This window comes from Labeo rohita, chromosome 16 (genome assembly GCF_022985175.1).
Source record: "Labeo rohita strain BAU-BD-2019 chromosome 16, IGBB_LRoh.1.0, whole genome shotgun sequence".
Taxonomy (NCBI): Eukaryota; Metazoa; Chordata; class Actinopteri; order Cypriniformes; family Cyprinidae; genus Labeo; species Labeo rohita.
Window position 1 is genome coordinate 35,569,971 of NC_066884.1, and position 20,810 is coordinate 35,590,780.

General features: G+C 35.4%; 2 protein-coding genes across 5 annotated transcripts in view; both read left to right on the forward strand.

The window, feature by feature from the left end:
- Positions 1 to 13,008, forward strand: part of mtf1 (metal-regulatory transcription factor 1) — a 33,336-nt gene extending 20,328 nt beyond the window's left edge. For all 3 annotated transcript variants that reach the window (XM_051131336.1, XM_051131337.1, XM_051131338.1), the window contains 3 exons: positions 1,441 to 1,994; positions 6,953 to 7,010; positions 8,917 to 13,008. In XM_051131336.1, the coding sequence (XP_050987293.1) occupies positions 1,441 to 1,994; positions 6,953 to 7,010; positions 8,917 to 9,326 (1,022 nt within the window). In that variant the 3' untranslated portion in view covers positions 9,327 to 13,008. The remainder of the gene's footprint in view (positions 1 to 1,440; positions 1,995 to 6,952; positions 7,011 to 8,916) is intronic.
- Positions 13,009 to 13,714: 706 nt separating this feature from the next.
- Positions 13,715 to 18,481, forward strand: yrdc (yrdC N(6)-threonylcarbamoyltransferase domain containing). 2 transcript variants are annotated; one of them, XM_051131348.1, is made up of 7 exons: positions 13,715 to 14,109; positions 14,878 to 15,073; positions 15,299 to 15,413; positions 16,401 to 16,520; positions 16,601 to 16,731; positions 17,826 to 17,920; positions 18,044 to 18,481. In XM_051131348.1, the coding sequence occupies exons 1-6, from the start codon at positions 13,947 to 13,949 to the stop codon at positions 17,893 to 17,895; spliced, it is 795 nt and encodes a 264-aa protein (XP_050987305.1). In that variant the 5' UTR covers positions 13,715 to 13,946; the 3' UTR covers positions 17,896 to 17,920; positions 18,044 to 18,481. The 2 variants fall into 2 exon arrangements, with proteins under 2 accessions (XP_050987305.1, XP_050987304.1); XM_051131347.1 differs by having other exon boundaries at positions 17,826 to 18,481.
- The last annotated feature ends 2,329 nt before the right edge of the window (positions 18,482 to 20,810 follow it).

The following is a 20,810-nucleotide window of genomic DNA, read 5'->3' on the forward strand; positions in this document are numbered from 1 at the left end:
AATGTGTTAAAACATGTTAGAAACCTGTTAGCCAAAAAAATTGATGTTAAACATGCTAGCAGTTTGTCAAAACATGGTAGCAACATTGTTAAACATGTTAGAAATATGCAAGCAAAGTATGTTAAAACATGCTAGCAGTGTGTTCAAAAATTTTAAATCCTGAAACGTTATCAACATTGTAAAAAACATGTTAGCTATGTGTTAAAACATGTTAGAAACATGTTAAAATCCTGAAACATGTGAGAAACATGGTAAAACATGCTAGCTGAGTGTTATAACATGATAGCAACATTATAAAACAAACATTCCAGCAATGTGTTGAAAAATCTTAAACGTTAGCAGTGTGCTAAAACATGTTAGGAACATGTGAAACAAAGTGTTTTAAACATGATAGAAAGATGTTAAAACATGCCAGCAGTGTGCTAAAACAGTAACAACTTGATAGAACATATTAGTAACATGTTAAAACATGCTCATACATCTTAGCAACATGTTACATGTTAGAAGCGTGGTAACAACGTTAAAACATGCTAACATTATACTAGGAATGTGCTAACAATTTTTTTAAACATGTTAGTAACATACTAAAAACATGTTAGAGATGTGCTTAAATATGCTAACAAAGCGTTATATCATGCCGTGTCTTAAAACATATTGAGACATGTTAGTAACGTGCTAAAACATAACAATGTTGCAATATATTAACAATGTGTTAAAACAGTCATGTTACAACATGCTAGCAATGCGATAAAACATGTTAGAAACATGCTGAACGTGAGAAAGCTGTTACCTTTTAACAACATGTTAAAACGTTAATGTGTTAAAACATGCAGCATCATTTTACTAATAAACGTTAGAAACATGTTAACAACATGTTAAGTTATGATATCAATGTGTTAAAGCATAGAAATAATGTGTTAAACATGCAAGCAACATGCTAAAAATGCTAAAAACAGATTAACATGTTAAAACATGCTAGAAAATATGGTGAAAACATTCTGGAAACATGCGAAAATTGTAAGACGTATGCATGTATGAATTCAGTTGCTCAAAAGTGGCAGTAAAGACATTTGTATTGATATAAAAGATATTTATTTTAAATAAATGCTGTTCTTTTTAGTTTTCTATTACAGTTTCCACAAAAATATGAAGGAGCACAACTGTTTTCAATATTGATAATAATTGAACAGCAAATCAGCATATTAGAATGATTACCATGCTAGCAAAATGCTAAACAAATGTTAGAAAAAGATTAACATGTTAAAACATGCCTCAAAACATCTTTTTTTTTTTTTTTTTTAAAGTTCACTTGCTGATAATATTTTGATGACATGATTTACAATTAGAACCAGCATTTTTATGATAAAGTGTACTACATAGTAGAAGTAAGCCATTACATATTCTGTACCACAATCTGACGTCAAGATTCTGTTTCTCCAGATAACCTAGCGGAGTCTTTTGGCCTTGAGTCGTCACCTCCGACAGCTGCTGCAGACGTGTCCACTCAGCCCACGTTCCCTCAGCCCCCTTCGTCCACCACTTCCCCATCCTGCTCCATCACGACCCCTGCTTTGGAGGCTCAGACTCCGCCTACAACACTCCCCTCTCAGCCGGCTCCGCCTCCTCCTCCTCCTCCTCCTGCTGTCAGCAGCTCATTAATGACCTCCACTTTCGCCTGTGCTCCGCCAACCTCATCACATTCACCAGAAGTGCCCGCTCCATCTGCACCCTCAGTCGGCCAGCATTACATGACACTGACCTCCACTGCTCAGCCGGTGCCTCCACCAACCGCGCCCGTAGTCTCCAGCGTGCCGGCCGCGGCGACTGAGGTGACGGCGGCAGTAACGCACACAGTGCCTTTGGCTCCTCCTCCTCCTCCTACGATCACTATCGCCCCCACGCTCGGCCTGCAGCCCAGCATCGTCATGTCCGATCAGAACCTGCAGTGGATCCTCAGCAGTGCCGCCAGCGCTCAACAAAACCCTGAACAACAGGTCCAGCTTTTATCTTTTGTTTTATTTGGTTTTGTTTTAATTTATAAGCAAACTTTAGCAATTAAAGGAGAAGTTCATTTCCAAAATGAAAATTTCCTGATAATTTTCTCACACTAAGATGTTCATGACTTTCGTTCTTCAGCCACAAAGAAATTGAGCTTATTTAGAAAAACGTATAATGGACTTTAGTGGTGGCCAACAGGTTGAAGGTCCAAATTGCAGTTTCAGTGCAGTTTTCAAAAGACTACATGAAATCAGACGAGAAAGAAGGGTCATATCTAGCGAAACAATCTTTTAACCACAAATGCTCATCTTGCGCTAGCTCGACCTCACACATTTCGTAATCATACACACATAATGTACACTGCCCTCGAAAAGTTTGGAAACGCCCTAGAAATTTGCACTGATAAGGGACAACACAAACTACAAAAACACATTTTATTACATAAGAAAAAACTTACATTTTTGATTCATCAAAATATCTACCATTAGCAGCTATTACAGCTCTGCATAATCTGGGCCTAAATTTATTGTATTCTAAACTTAATTGGCAGTCAGTTGTTGAAGCTATTAAGGTGTGCTGACCCAAAAATGTGAAAACTATAAAAACCTGGGCCAAGTTTAAACCGGTAACCAGGCATCACAGCTGGCAAAGGGGCATGTCTGACTTTGACATGTATATATTGCCATTATTATGTAATCAAAATGAATATTATTATTGCTGGTCTTCAATGATAATGTCAAGTTACTTTAATGTATATGCACCAAAAAATGATAAGGATTTATGCTGATATTGTCCAAAACCACACTTTGCCAGGGGTGTTTCCAAACTTTTGGAGGGCAGTGTATGCAGAAGTGATTACAAAGCAAACATGCAAAGACAGTCAGATGCCCTTTACAAAAAAAGGTAAAATAGGGCCCTATGAAATCCATTTTAATTTTTCCCAAATTTCGTTTTTTCTGTTTTCTGGATTCCGTTTTTTTCCATTTTCATTTTTATCAACTCCTTTTTAATGGTTAAATTACATTTTATTAATCAATTTTTTTATTGTGTTTTAACATGTCTAATTATTTGAAAGCATACTTAATTTATTCCAATTTATTCTTAAAATAGCCTTATGAAAGGTTTTTTTTTTACCCTCAGAAATTGTGTTGTGTATTTTAAAATGTTCTGGTTATCAAATGAAGGCATAAAATATTAATTTAAATGTAATTTATCTTTTAATTATTGAAACTTTTTTTGGGGGGGGGCAAAAAAGGGGAATTTACTATTAAAATTAAAACATGGAAGAAATGTTGTGTGAATATACCCTACAAAATAAGTTTCATTTTAGTAGTAGTAGTAATAGTAGTAATATATATCTGGCACAATGTCTTCAAGTTAAACCAGACTTTAATTTTGAGGGGTTGCCATGTCTACTTTCACATTTCTGTGTGTATATGATATGATGCTAGTTTTCCTAAAATGGAACGGTCAAATGCTGAAATCACTGCAAGCATAGTAAACAAAACAGCTCGTCTGCTCCATTCATTAAAACCAAGATACGCAGAACATGCAGGATTCATATTTAAATAGTATTTTTGCGGCATAATATTTACAGATACTAGTCCTTATTGCGATTTGATTTAAAGTCCCCATGAAATCTATTTGCCTTTAGGTTATAAGGTAGTGTGCTCCAAAATAACGACAAAATTCGCGTTTACAAGATATGAGCATTTAAAACTTACAGTTATGAATCTGCCAATATGAATCAGCGATTTTGATGACATCACACTGCACTTCAGCTTCTCATCAAACCCTCTGTCCAATCAAATGCTCTCTAGAGTCCAAAGCATGTAGTGCACAGTGTAGGAGATAGGGAATGATTCAGACAGTGTAAATATGCTTTCCATTGGGGCAAATGAGGTCTGGTTTCGCGTTGTGGCACGCAAACCATGGCAGCATAGCCTACTCCAGAATTTGGCTCGGGTCCAGGCACAGACGCGATGGCACGGAGCAGGTCATATGCGCGAGTCGATGTATTAAACTACACAGCCTCAGCATGATTATGATCACTATTTTGTTTTATTAAGAGTTTCATATTGAATCTATGGGGTAGTCTGTTAGACTGTTTCTGTCATAAGCTGTCAAATGCGACTTTACCAAGCTCAACGGCTCTGGCAAGAGCAGATATAAATGGAACGCTATTGGTCATTTTTGAAAGTGGGCAGAGCTGTTCAATATGTCCCGCCCTGTTTTCCTGTTTCAGTTAAAATTAGGTCACCACATAGAATAACGCTGCGTGTTTCAAGGCACCTCAGTGGACCTTTAGGTGTAATGCCCTAATTTTGATTAGTTCATTTAAACTGACAAATTCCATGATATTCCACGTTATTCAGTAAATTCCATTTTTATGGCTGGATTCTGTGATTCCGTCTGCGTTTTCCACATCATAGGGCCCTAATAAAACAACAATGTCGGACGATTTTAAAGTTGGAGGAGAAAATGAGATGTTTTTCGCCCTACCCTTCCCTATGTTTTTAACCAAAGTACACAGAAGCTGAACTAACCACCCATAACTTTTCCAATGTGATTACGCAATGTGTGAAGGGCTAGTGTTAGATGAGCATGTGTGGTTAAAAGGCATATAAATTTGTATTTTTCTTAGAAAATGACTGATTGTTTCACTAGATATGACCCTTATTCCTTGGCTGGTATCATGTAGAGTCTTTTGAAGCTGCATTGAAACTGCAATTTGGACCTTCAACCCGCTGGCCACCATTGAAGTCCACTACATGAAGAAAAATACTGAAATGTTTTCCACAAAAAACTTAATTTCTTTTTGACTGAAGAAAAAAACACATGACAGCGTTCCTACGGGGTTTGGAGAAAAGTATGGGATTTGATTTAAGTATTTAAATCAACTTAGCATACAGGACATAAGGCATGAAATATGGCATACTGCCCTAAAGAAAGCCAAATTTGAAACACTTTTTACAGTACCAGTCTATTTTATAAACCCTTGAAATTTGGCAAATGTTATGACATCAGACCATTTTGTGTCATGGTCTCTACGCTGCCACAGAGGATGTGTTATATTGGACATTAGCCTTTGATATTAGAGGTAATACACTAAGAAAAGCCATGTGCATCCATGCTCTTATTTTATTAAAAACTAGAAACTGCATGCAAAAAAAATGTGAGTTTCTCGGGCACAAAAAAAAAAAAAAAAAAATATATATATATATATATATATATATATATATATATACATATATATACAGGGGTTGGACAATGAAACTGAAACACTGGCCAATATAGTGTTGGAGGTTTCATGGCTATATTTATGCAGCCTGGTGGCCAGTCTTTACTGATCGCATATTCCACCAATAAGAGCAGAGTGTGAAGGTTGACTTTGTGCACCCAATAGCTCAAACATTGTACCCTGAAGGTGGTGCCGTGTATTAGGATGATAATGCACCAATACACACAGCAAGACTGGTGACAAGAGTGATTTGATGAACATGAAAGTAAAGTTAAACATCTCCCATGGCCTGCACAGTCACCAGATCTGAATATTATTGAGCCACTTTGGGGTGTTTTGGAGGAGCGAGTCAGGAAATGTTTTCATACACCAACATCACATAGTGACCTGGCCACTGTTCTGCGAAAGGAATGGCTCAAAATCCTTCTGGCTACTGTGCAGGACTTGTATTTGTAATTCCCAAGATGAAATAATGCTGTATTGGCTGCAAAAGGAGGCCAAACGGCATACTAATTGTGGTCTAAACCCAGGTGTTTCAGTTTCACTGTCCAACCCCTGTATATATATATATATATATATAATTTTTTTTTTTTTTTTTTTAGGGGCTCTGTATGTTGTCACTTAAAAAAAAAAAACAATGAATGACTGTACTATATACCAAATATAAAGCTGAAAATAATGCTCTATGAACTATTTATGTTCAAACTGGTCTGAAAATTTACTGAGCAGTTTAAAAATTTGAAATGGAAAATGTGTAGGAACTCTGACATGAAAATCTTGGATGCCATGGTGGTGAGTAAATTAAATGCCTCTAAAGGGATAGTTCACAAAAAAATGTAAGTTTTGCCATAATTTACTCACCTTTTGACGTTCCAAACCCATAAGGCTTTTATTTATGTTCAAAACACAAATGAAGATATTTTTAATTAAGCGTGAGAGAATTCTGTCACTCAGTTGAAAGTCCATTGCACAAAAGCTTCAGAAAGTTAATAAAGATATCGTAAAAGAAATTATGAAAGTAAAAGGTTTCTTTTATGATGTCTTCATGAAATCTAAGATTTTTAAAAGTCTAATGGTTTTGGAACGACAAGAGTGTGAGTACCTGATGATATAAATTTTATTTTTCAGTCAACTATACTAGCAACATGCTAACGTACTAGGAACATGCTAATAATGTGTTAAAACTTGCAATGTATTAAAACATTCTAGCAACATGTTAAAAAGATGTTAACTGTATGTGTATAATCTATCTGGCATCATTAGATTTATTTAAAGTGCAGTTTTTCTAGATTCATATTGTGTCTGATGCATATTGTAGTTTATTATTGTAGTTTATTCTGGCCAATAATCAGCCACTTAATCAGGAACCAGGATGACATACAAAGATTTGATGCTAAGAATCTCACAATGTTTCCCAAATCCAGCAGCTAATTTGTCCTCAAAGGCACACATCATAGCAGCCGTTATGGCCTTCATATAGGCATTAGTGAAATTATTCGTTAATAGGTTTTTATTGCTGTATAGTGCACACTGTGCTTGTTATTTAGCATTTTGTGTGTTGCTTTGTTTTTAAGTTTAATATTTCACTGTTTGCTTTTACAAATAATGTTTATCTTGCCAGATTTTAATAATTGTCTAGTTCAGGTTTGCATTAATGGCATACATTTATTTATTCTTCTCAGTTTTTGACATTACTACTGCTTTTATTTTCAGGGCCCAAAAGTAGAGAAAGTCTTTTTTACAACAGCCATACCAGTCGGTGGACATTCAGGTATGATTGAATATTTATTGATTTTAAATCACTTTCATAAATTTATTTTTTTATGAAAGTGAAAACAGAACAGGGCTACACTGATAACAAGCTTGAGGTCGCCAGATGTCAAGGGTTTAAATACCTCAGTCAGTATTTTTCTACTTACTCTTTCCAATCTGGCAACCATACACCACCGTGCCTTTAGTAAAAACAGGTTTTTAAAAATAAAATGATGGATAAAACCAGGCAAATTATATATTATATATAAAAACCTCTTTGTAAAAACCTTCAGAATGTAGATAGAAAAAAAAAATTGGTGTATGTAAGTGCTGCTAAAGCGGGGATTTCTGACTCATTTGAGGAAATGGCCTTTGAAGATAAGTGATTGAAATCTACATACGCATATAGAAAAAGTGTAATAAAATAAGCATCTAAATGTGCTTTGAAAAGACATACAGACTACAATTTCAAGATTGGCCTTTGAAAATAAAAGGGGAATTTTATTTTTACATTTGTAATAGCATTTTTCTATCTTTATTAAAAGTATGTATTCTTTCATGTCAAATTTTATTTTAAAATTATATTTTATAAGCTTTTTAAAATTTCTAATTAAAACAGCAAAATAAGTTACCAATCAAATGAAATCAGGATTAACAAAATTAATTTGTACTACAGAGGTGGCACAGAGCACCACAAAAGTGGCTTGTATTTTCATGTTTGCCGCGGCCAAGAGGTGGAATGCGTGCAATCAGATTAATAAATTTATGTTGAGATTAATGTTTTAAACATACAATTTTGATTCTAGAAATATTAAATTATTTAAATAACTCAAAAGATATTTTTAAAATGAAACTAAAACTGCCAGTAGGTGGAGGTGATTTAATTACTGAATCATTCATTCATTTGATTTGTTCGAATGGCTGATTCATTCAGGAATGAAGCAAGTGGCTGTCTATATGAATGGGATAATGAATCATTGACTCACTAGATTAGTGACTTTAAACAAAACACCGCTTTTTGAATGGAGATGCGCTACTTTGAAACAGTTGACAGTGAAGTAGAGCAAAACCAGGCAATCGTGTTATAGTCAGACAATGTAAGTCACTTAAAATAAACTTAAAGTTTATTTAACTGTTGTATTAAATCAGTATCTTATTTACCATCTCATTAAAAGCTGTCACTCATCTTAGTTGATTGCGATCTCACAAAGTTCCATTATAATTAACAAAGCTCTCTACACTGCACAGTGAATCTCTTATTTACACTTTCTGTACACTGTTTATGAAAGGATTGGTGAGATATGTCTGTCATACATCACTCAGCATTTCAGAAACACGAATAAAAACCTCTGATGCTCCCCTCAGTGCAAACACAAATATGCTGATTGGATTAGTCACACTGGTGCTCCGATATATTTTTTCATAGTCACACGCAGTAGTTGCACAGTAGTTGTAATGGTCGCACTGTAGAGCCCTGTCCATGACACTTTTTTTAAAAATGTAATAAATCATGCATATGCAATAAAATGAGAGCCTCATCTTCTTAATCTCCTAACGTAAATGATTCTTGGTCTGAGCTGTCGACACGACAGATCTCGTCACAGTTGCTGCTGATGGGTCCTACGATGAGAATAGAGGCCGATCCTTGAAGCACATAGTCGGCCACATGATCTATCGCACATGAACTGACTGGATGTTGTCAGGTTTGGGGGATTTAACTTGGGGGATTTTTGCATAAAATTAAAAATGGACTTTTCCATACCAACCAGATACAATATTAGTTTTGGCAGGAACTCAGTTTTTTTTAAATGGCATTTGTCGCATTTTGGGACCAAACTCTTCATATGTATGTTATTCTCTTTACTTGAGTGTCATACAGATTGTTATGGAGTGTTTGTCACAGGTAGTCATTGTGGTTGTTTCAGGGAACGCAGTGCAGCAGATCGGTCTGAGTCTGCCGGTCATCATCATAAAGCAGGAGGAGTCCTGCCAGTGTCATTGTGCCTGCAGAGACTCGGCTAAAGACAAGAGCGCTGCCACCTCAATGGAGAAGTCAAAGAACACGTCGCCGCCTCCTGTTGCACCTCCTCCGCCGCCTCCAGCCCTCCCCGAAGAACCTCGCTCCTGCTGCCCATCCAAACAGAACCCTGCTCCATCCCAACCTGACAGCCTGCCTGCTCCAGTGACCCCCAACACCCCCAGCGATGGTCTGGCCAGCATGGATGTCTCAGATCTGCTCAGTCCAGACACCACGGCCAACATAGAGGCCCTGCTCATGGTGGCGGATGAGTTCGCCATGGCTGATGGAGCTGGCAGCAGCAGCTGCGCCCCCTAGAGGTTCAGTCCTCACTCTTCATCTGTACCGTGTACGGATGGGTATCTCACACACACCTGTACCTCTGCTATAGGCACGCATCTCTCCCTGTGTGATCCTGACCCGAGCATCTGGGTTTTGGTGCGCTTGAAAGGGAGAGTAGCAGGCGGAGCAGTTTAGGGCACCAGGAAAAGTAGTTTAGTTGCTTCTCAAAATGATTTGAGTCTCTGTAGTGTTTTAACCCCGCCATTTCGGTAGACTATTTCAGAGATTATTTAAAGATCAAAATCTGCTTATAGAGATTCACCATACTAAAGATGAGTTTTCACCCCGGCCACATGCTGTACTTGAGTTTAAACTTGAAACCCACTAGATCGATGGGAATGTACTTCGCGTTAGTTCACTGGTGTATCGGAGACTTCAACAGCAAGGCCTTCATCACAGTTTGTGGGTAATGAAGTCATCTACGAAAAGTCCTGCACATTGAAACATTGAAGTATTTTATGTGTAATTTATTAGAAAGGCTGCAGTGCTCATAATAATAATAATAATAATAATAATAATAATAATGTGATTTTTGAGATATTTTATTTTACAGTTTGTCACAGGATAAACTGCGATGAACATTTACCTGCCTTTTAAATGTAATTTAGAGGTTTGTTTGGCTGCCTATAACTTAGTATTTAATTTTATATATGTTAATTTATTAAAATACTCAATTGTTGGATAAATGTAGCTCTTTTTCCCAACTTTTCACAAAATTTTCCTTCTCTGTTCCCCAAACTAGGCAGATAGTCTTTCTTTAAGTGAATCTCACAAAAGTTTTTTTTTCTAGGTCATATTTCCCACAATCAGAAGGAAAATATCAAATGGTACTTTTTGCATAAAGAAAATAAACTATTAGAGACAATTTCATACCCAATTCTCATTATAACTATGTAAAAAAAAAAAAATTGTGCTGGGTAACGATTAATCACGATGAATCGCATCCAAAATAGAAGTTTTTGTTTATATAATACATGTGTATGTACTGTGTATATTTATTATGTATATATAAAGACACAAATACAGTATGTATTTTGAAAATATTTCTGTGTATATATTTATATTATATATAAATATATTGAATATATAAACATATTTTTCCTAAATATATACATGCTTCTGTGTGTATTTTACATACAAAATAAATAATAAATATACACAGTACACACACATATATTATGTACACACAAACTTTTATTTTGGATGCAATTAATCATTGCCCAGCTGTGTGTGTGTGTGTGTGGATATAATGTGTATATATGTATATGTGTGTATGTGTTTAAAAATGATATTGTCTAAATTTACTAATAATACTGCTAATATGGAGCCCCACACATGACATGAGGGAAAAATATATATATATATATATCTCATGGCCACAAATTACGAATTTATTTTCACGACATGATTTACTAATTTGTTAACTTGTTTTATTAAAATCATGACCACAATTTACTAATTCATATCCTTCTTGTAAATTGTGCCCACTATTTACTAATTTGTTACCTAGTTTTAGTTTAAATGAGGGAACAAATTAGTAAATTGGGTGGCAATGAACAAAGAATTTGTGGAAATGAGTTCTTATTTTTTGGCTGCAAAATCTCAGATGTGTGTGTGTGTGTCATGTAAAGCAGCTCCGTATATTAATCAAATGCAAAAAATGACTTTATGCAAAAAATAGATGTTTTTTCCAGTGATTTTGTGGATGAAATATGACCGCTCTTAAACACTCAAACGCTTTTGCCTTTGTGATGGGTATACAGTTGGGTTTCCTTTCTTATTTCTCATTGGTTGTTACAGATCTCTGTTTCCCGCCTCTGATCAGCGTCTCCCTGCACTTTTCCTTTCGTGAACCCCGTTTCTAAACCCGCGTGAGTCTCTTGTGACCCGCTCAGGGATACAGAAAAACAAGCAGCGGTATTTTCTGAGATGATGTGTGCATTCGTACGTGTGTGTGTGTGTGTGTGTGTGTGTGTGTGTGTCTGTATTTATGGGTTCCTGACCAGATAAGCAGACACAACTCATCAGATCTGTTGTTTTTATTAATCTGCTTGTAGTGCACTACCCAGCCACGGTTCAGCCGACCCGGCCAACGCCCCTCATTTATATACCACTGCTGTATAGAGGTTTTAAAGAGCTGACCGTAATGTAAATATATAGTACATTTGAAATGATAAATGTTTAAGCCTTTAGATTGTATTTGTATTTTTGTATAGAACTATGAGAAATCAGACATTGGGTGTGAGATGAGAGACGTGACTCTGCACTGCCTTTACTGTCACCTGTGCATCTCTTATGCAGTACGTAGTTCTCCGCAGATCCTTGTGTTTCAGACTCACGTAGGACAGGAATTGCCTTACAGCTCATCATAGTCATTTCATTTCAGCATGAACATGGAGAATTGGAATCGGATAGATATTACTGAGCGAGCCTTTTCCTATCCAGTGCCAAATTAAACCGTGAACTGACAGTGAAGCTACGTGTTAATCGGTTGCTTTGTTATTTACCCACTACATTTCCTTTTTAAATATCTATTAATGGGACCTGTGCAAACTTAGTACTGGAACGTTATGGCGCAATCTTTTTGAACAACACAGTTGTTTCCCTAATAAATGCACTTACTTTGGGGTCCAGCCAATATAACGATCAACCGTACCTTAATAATAATAATGCTTTCTGACCTTATTGTTTGTTCACATTTTGCATAGGACTTCATTTCGATTGAAACTGTTATTATTCATCACCTAACAAAAATAAGTAACTATGCAATGTCATAGAGCATATAGAAAAACATCAGAACACTCCATCTGTACATGTTCATGAGTCAAATATCATTTGTCGGCATTCACTGGTCATTTTAGCATATGCAAGTCATCATATAAAGAAACGGCCGTGTCCTATTGCATTGAGTATTTCAAGCCTGTTTTTTTTTTTCCCTTAAGTCTCGCCTATTAAAATGTTTGTGTTGTGTACAGTTATGTTTGATGTGACTTAATCGGTTTCGTTTTGTATCTGGGCATTGCAATGTTATATATATATATATATGTGTGTATATTTTTTCCTGTTGAAAATTATTGCTGCTTCAGTGTGTTTGTTTTTTTGGTTTTTTTTTTTATTGTCCCCCACCTGACATGAAAATCTTGCATTTGTTTTATTGTTGGAAAATACTGATGAAAGAACTTGCTTGACTGTCAAATCCTGGTTTTATTCCTGCTCAAGATCAACTCTTGTTCATGTAAACTCAATGTTTGTTTTTTTTTTTAATCATTCCACCTTTATCAGGTGCCATCATCATCACACATGGGTCTTTTCAAGGCATTAACCTATGATTTGGTCCTTCAGTGCAGCAAACTAGCTTAGCGAACAGTTGCGTTTCCTAGATATTTATTCTGAATTTCTTCTGGTTCAGGCAGCATCAAAGGACACTAGACAAGAGGAAAAGTTGGTCTGGCATGTTAGTTAAGGTAAAGAGGAAACAAATGCTTCCATAAGGACTGCTTTTGATACCCAAAGTGTGAGGAAACTGTAAAGATCTGTATTTTTAAAGAATGTATAATGTGAAATTTTTTCTCATATGCTTGTTTTGTATAAAGTATTATGTATTATGGCAAAGTAATAACTTTTTGAATCAAAAAGCAATACAATACCAGTAAAATCCTGTCTGATGCGTTACATTATTTCATGATGTTACTCGTTTCAGAAAGAAATCGCTCTTTCCCAACACTTTTACATTGTAGATTTTATTTACACACACACACACATTTGTAGATTTCACACGCTGAAAGGAAACAGCTCAGTTGTCCAGACCACGAAGTGGTGTATTTTCAAGGCCTCTTTCCTACCAAAATAAACAGCTGAATGAGTACCTCTGCACAAAAAAAAAAAAAAGAAAGAAAGAAAGAAAATTTTAAAAGAAGCTCTATAAACAACATTTAAAACCTACAGCAACTATTTTCTGAATTTCCAGCAGGTCACTTAGGATCATGGTGCAGAGCTCGATCTGCTCCTGTCTCTCAGAGATTTTGCCATCCAGAGCCTCCAGATGTCTCACAGAAGGGGACTGTTTGAAAAATTGTATTTGTTAGTGAATTAAATAATAGTGATTTCCAAAAATACACTCAAAAACAAGCAATTTACCTGATTTGCAGAAAGATCAATTATCTGGGTGTTTGTATCATCACTGTTTTCTGAAGTATTGACATTTGTAAGAAATATCAACCTATTTAACTATTATTTAAATGTACAAAAAAATATCGTACCTGTAACTGACGCCATTTTTAGCTTTGGTTGTGATATGGTAAATCCGGAAGTGGCCTGTCTTAATTAGGCCTATATTAATTAGTCACTAGTCGTAATTTATTACGTCACCAAGTTAATTATTTTTATCGGTCTTAACAAGATGCACCTGCATTATTTACACTGAATTCGTGTCTCCTGCACGACAAAAACACACATCTAAATGTAAGAGTAATTTACTTGTTTTTGTACCGTTGTTACGGGACTTTTATTTTGAAGTGCTTTATTTTGAAGCGCTGTCAAACGTGGCTTCCTGCCTTATGAAAGCATGCTGTCTGCCGTCATTGAGCTGAGTTGTTTATGGTATTCCTCAGGTTCATTCGTACGGTCGGCATACGTTTAAATATTTACTCGTACACACTAAATAGTCCGTTGAAGAGCGTCAGTATGTGTAAGGAGCTGAAGACGAGAGTCCTGCGGTTATCAGCGCAAAACTCCGATGATCTGACGTCACAGCCGCAGGGTAAGATTAGTCAGTGATGCTTGTTCAACTAGTCATGTCTATATATGTCATGTAAGGCCATTGTGATATCAAATGTGCTTATTTAGTCGAAAAACAAACTTTTGTCAGTTTTCTGCTCGTGTTTTGTAGCACATACTTCGTTTTCACTTTCAGCTATGGGCACTTTTTGCTCTGTGGACTAATAGAAAATAATTTCTCTCTTAAAATATACCCGTCACACCTTCGTTAGGCACGTATTTAGTCTCTAAACGGTCCAACGACGGATATACATCAATTTTGTCATGAATAATTAGATAACAGTGTCATTTTCACTATATTTCAAGTCATGTATTATGAACGACTGGTGCTAAAATAAGAGGTTCATGAGCCTGTAGTGACATTCTGTGGTGGAAATGACATTTTAAACAATTTCATAGACTAAATATTTTCATATTTAAAAAGCCGTGTTATAAAATCATGGCTTTTTAAAGGTGATCTGCATATAAATTTTAAAAAGAGAAACATAACAATGGTTTATTTCACTCTGTTCAGATGGTTGTAGGTTTAAAAATGTAATGACTTCTATAATCTGTTGTTGATGGATCTAAAAATACAAGGTGTTTGCACAAATAATTCTGTCCTAAATGTTGATGTGACCCTAATATATCAATAAGAAGGAAAATTCTAATCAGTATTTTAAAGAATATTCAGCCCCTGGAATGTGCCTGTAGTTTTCTAATGATCTCTGAGATTTGCTGCTGTTTTTTTGTTTGTTTGTTGTGAACACAGAGTGGACGGAGATCCTGAACGCCACAGTCAAGGCTCTGAAAGCGGGTCAGGTCGTGGCCGTTCCCACTGACACCATCTACGGTCTGGCCTGTGTGGCTCAAAACTCAGCGGCCGTCAAGAGAGTTTATAATATCAAAGGAAGGAATGGAGACAAACCTCTAGCCATCTGTGTTGGAGAAATACAGGACATATACAGGTTTGTTTACAGTTCTCAGATCAGTTGTTAAAGACTGCTGTTCAAAAAGTCATCACTGATCACAGAAATAAATTACATTTTAACATACTGACTGCACCAACGTTGATATTTTTTAGTTTAACTTCATATGGACTTCATATGGCATATGTATGTTACAAAGTACCATGGTATGTTACAGTCACAGTAGTGTATTTGTATTGTAAGGGGAGTTCTGAATGTTTTCAGGTACTGTAAGGTGTCTGTGAAGGAGGAGCTGCTCAGAGATCTGCTGCCTGGACCTGTTACACTAGTTCTGGAAAGATCCTCCACACTGAACGGAGACCTCAATCCGTTTACTAAGGTTTGCTTTAGTTATTCTCTGTTTACTTTTAAAAAGAGTATTTATTAAGAAAGTAATTTACTTTAAGTGGGAAGTGAATGTAATGTATTTGAACATATAATTGCATGTTATTTCCATCTGAATGAAAAATGTATTATAGTTTCAATTTATATTAAAAGCAATTAGTTAAACTTTGTCTTTGCAATATGGTTAAGGTGTTACTGCTGAATGTACTGAATAGCATTTATGATAAAAATATATAATACAAATATACATTTGTAATGAAGTTGTCTGATTAGTACAATTAAAGTGTATTAACATTAAATGTAATATCAAATATAGCACTAAAATAACAATTATAATTAATTACTTTACATGTGCTTTAGTACATTAGTCAACACATCAAAATAAGTGTACTTCTTTAAAGCATGACAAAAGATTATTAAAATTAGGACTGTCAAACGATTAATCGCACACAAAATAAGTTTGAGTTTGCCTAATAAATGTGTTTGTACTGTAATTTTATATATATATATATATATATATATGTGTATATATATATATATATATATATATATATATATATATATATATATATATATATTATAATAAATAAATATTTATATTATTTAAATATTTAATATACATATACTTGTAAATATTTCTTAAATATATACATGAATGTGTTTATATTTATATATACATAATAATTACACACAGTACACATGCATTTATTAGGCAAACTTAAACTTTTATTTTGTATGTGATAAATCATTTGACAGTCCTAATTAAAATAATTTTAAATGTACTTTAAACCTTTTAATTTGACATTATTACATAATCCACTATTTTAAAGTATACTTGAGTAAATGAGTTCATTGTGTACTTCTAAAATCTAAAGTACACTACAAGTGCCCATTTTTATGTGTGTAGCAATACTGTCCTCTGTATTTGTCTGTTTGAAGACAATATACATAATTGTATTGTTTAATATTTTGTGTGCTCTAGCTCATAGGGGTTCGTATTCCAGACCACCCATTCATGAGGCGTCTCTGTCAGATGTGCGGTGAGCCACTTGCTCTCACCAGTGCTAACGTCAGCTCACAAACCAGCACAGTTGCTGCTAACGTAAGTAAAGAAATGTGCTACTCAGAATCAGTTCGTAATGGTTTTCATTATGTGTTTGACGTGCTGATTGTTTTCTGCAGGAGTTTGAGGATTTATGGCCCAGTCTGGCTGTGGTGGTGGATGGTGGGCCGATTGGAGATAAAAGCCGTTTGGGTTCAACAGTTGTGGATCTGTCTGTGTGTGGCAGATACCGTATAATCAGACCAGGATGGTGAGCAACTCAAAACCATATTAACACATTCATATAAGACTTGGTGTTTTGCATAGTTTATTAATTATTGATTTATTCTAATTGTATTGAAGGAGAAGTTCACTTCCAGAACACACATTTACAGACAGTTTACTCACCCCCTTGTCATCCAAGATGTTTATGTGTTTCTTTCTTCAGTCGTAAAGAAATTATGCTTCTTGAGGGAAAACATTTCAGGAATTATCTCCATATAATGGACTTTAATGGTGCAACCAAGTTTGAACTTCCAAAATGCAGTTTAAATGCAGCTTCAGGGGGCTCTAAATGATCCCAGCTGAAGAAGGGTCTTATCTAGCGAAACGATTGGTCATTTTGGAAAAAACTTCACAATTTATATACTTTTTAACCTCAATTTATATACATTTTAACCTCAAATAAGAAATTACCGACTGAAGAAAATTAATTAAATCAAAGTAAATTATCTGTAAATCTTTGTTCTGGATATATATATTTCTTTTCTCTACATTAGTGTCCTTTTACTTCTTCTTTTTTTCTTCAGTAAAAAATAATTTTCACTTCGATTTACAGGACACACCCACTAAAATGTCATTAATTTTCACAATAGTTCACAATTCATATACCAAAAATCTTGTCAGCCATATTTAGAACCAGAATCTTTAGATGATATTAAAAACTCTAAGGATCTTTACCAGTCTTTACCACTATCCTTCAAACCACTAGGTTTTACCCATTTGTCAGAATGTTTTTAATCAATTAAAATATAATATTTAGTATGATCACTTTTTATTTTTTAATAAGTACAAGTGAGAATACGTTTGTTATATTTTTGCATAAATATGTTACACTAAATGCTGACTGAATATTTTCAACCATATTTTAACATTTGCTTTTCATTAAAAGGTATTTGAAACACTAAAGTAGACCAGTTACTCCCATTTAAAAATGACTTGTACACTTAATTTGATGCACCGACCAAAATGGGGCATCTCGTCTTTGACCCAAAACGACTTGACTTCACTAGTCTACTAGTCATTTAGTAAACCGTCTTGGCACATCCCTTCATTAAATAAAATGTCTCTTGTCTTCTCTTGCAGTGCTCTCTCTGCTACAGTTCAGGTACTTGAGGGCAAGTATGGACTGCTGGAGGATCCTGTCAATCAATGAGATTCAAGCTCAGCCCAAATCTGCTGTAGGTCAAAGCCAGCCCAGAGATCAGACAGACCAGCAGATCAGACGCTGCTCTGAAGTCTGTGCGATTCTCAGTAATGGGTCTCGAGGGTCTGATTTTTGTTTTTTCACCTCTTCTTTTCAGAGAGTTTTGGGTTTGGTGCTTCAGATCTGAATGTGCTCTTGAAATGATCATCAGTCTATTGAATCCACAGACTCTTAACTTCTCATGTTAAAGACGCACATTTTTCTTACTCGTAGTCAAACGTTTAGTTCCTGAAGCGTCTGTTCGGATCTTATACATGGGGGAACAGTTCTCCTGTTGACTTGATCTACGCCACCGAGATGCCTTTGGGGACACACTGGTTATTATATAGGGAATATTATTGTGAATACTGTAACACTTGAGTTGATAGCTTTGTTACAGTACAATAATAGTTTAGTTTGGATACAAGGACTTTTTGTTAATTGGGGTTTAATTTATTGCAATTTTAAAACAAATTACTGTGCCGAGCTTTCAGGGCTCACTTGCTCTCTGGCAGAGCGTCAGTCTTTTTATAAAATTAAAGCAGCTTCGATCTGATGTCAAGAACTTTATTTATTATTGTACTGTTTTGCATTGTGGACCAAAGCAGATTAAATCATCTTATGCAGGTATTCTGCAATAGTCCCACTCAATTGTTAAAACCTTTGCTGGTGTTGTAAATGGGGTTAAGTCATGTTTCTGTTCCTCTGAGACCTGTTGACATGGAGCAGCAGTCTATGGAGAATGACTGACTGTTTGTTTGTGGCCCGTGTATTCTCGCTCACGGCTCCTTAGGAAGCATCCTCACCTTCCTTGCCTTCTCGCAGTGCAGTTGGAGAATTAAGATGCCTTTCAAGATGGCTGAGTTAAATTAGTTTTTGGGTCACAGGCTCGAGGACGGAGGAGCAAGGAAACAGCATTGTGTGCATGACGTATTATATAAAACTGCATGTAATGGTGCATTTAAGTCAAGATAAGTGTAAGAACCATGAAGTGTGTGGCTGTGTCAGTGAGGACATCATAGATACAGCATCTGTAATTAAAATTTAAATATTACCCAGTTATTTGACATGGAATAAATTAATCATGGAAAGTGGTTACTAATGCCAAATGAAACCTTCAAAACATTGTCAAATATGGAATACTTTTAAAATTCTGAAACATTTTTATTGGCATGTTTTACTAATATTCAATGTCAATTTCCCTTTCAAATTGTTTTTGGTGCAATAAACAATCCGATGCAGTTTGTTTTCCTTGCCCAATACACACTTTTCTTATTCAAGACATTAAAGAAGGCTTTAAAAAACATACAAATGTAGTTAAATTTAAATATAAAAGTTAATTGTTTGCTTAAAAGTCTGCACTTGAAGATGTAGCATGTAATATAGTGTGTTCTGTAGCTCATAGGAGTTTTGTGTGGCAGATATTATATTGGCCACGCTACAGAATTGGTTCAAACTGCTTTCCCACAACCAAAAAACACATTTAAAAAGCATCCATGTATTCAAATCTTAGATGTTTACTAACATCCTTTTATTATCTATTGAACCCCATAATAATAATTGAAATATCAGTTAGCTTAATGTCTATAAAATCATCATTTAGTGGGTACTTGCAATTGGGAGGTGGCTGTCCCGAACCCTAAACCCAAAAGTTCAATGAAATATACTAAATTATCAACTAAGATGTTATGCTAGTGTATGGTTCAATGTATATTCAAACTAATTAATTGATAAAATCCTTTTACAAAGAAAAACTAGATTCAAAGACAACAAATCTCATAAATCACACTTGAAATATTGTTCAAATTGTAATTATTGATTTACCTCTGAAAACTTTTTAATAAAATAGAATATATATGTCGTTTGTGAGTTGCAAAAGTATGTGAATCTCTAGGGTTAACAGTGAATATGAAGATGAAATTAGAGTCTATCTGTTCAGAAGTGTTTTCAATCAATAGGATGACAATTAGGTGTCAGTTTATGCCCTATTTATTTAAAGAACAGGGATCTATTAAAGTCTGATCATGTTTGTGAAAGTGAATCATGGCACAAACAAAGGAGATCTCTGAGGACCTCAGAAAAAGAGTTGTTGTTGCTCGTCAGGCTGGAAAAGGTTACAAAACCATCTCTAAAGAGTTTGGACTTCACAAATCCACAGTCAGACAGATTGTGTACAAATGGAGGAAAACACAGTTACCACAGTTACCCTCCAAAGCAAGATGTGTAATAGTTTCCGAGGTTGCAAAAAAAACCCAGGATAACTTCTAAGCAACTAAAGGTCTTTGGTTAATGTTGAAGTTCATGAATCCATCATCAGGAGAACAATGAACGACCATGGTGTGCATGGCAGGGTTGCAAGGAGAAAGCCACAACTCTCCAAAAAAACACTGCTGCCTGTCTGCAGTTTGATAAAGATCACGTGGACAAGTCAGAAGGCTATTGGAGAAATGCTTGGACGGATGAGACCAAAAGATAATTTTTGGTTTAAATAAAAAGTGTTATGTTTGGAGAAAGGAAAACACTGCGTTCCAGCATAAGAAGAACCTTATCCCATCTGTGAAACGTGGTGGTAGTATCATGGTTTGGGCCTGTTTTGCTGCATCTGGGCCAGGACGACTTGCCATCATTGATGGAACAATAAATTCTGAATTATACCAGCAAATTCTAAAGGAAAATGTCAGCACATCTGTCCATGAACTAAAATCTAAAGAGAAAGTGGGCCATGCAGCAAGACAACGATCCCAAGCGCACAAGTCATTCTACCAAAAAATGGTTAAACAAGAACAAAGGTAATGTTTTGGAATGGCTGAGTCAAAGTCCGGACCTTAATCCACTTAAAATGTTGTGGAAGGACCTGAAGCAAGCAGTTCTTAGGAGAAAACCCA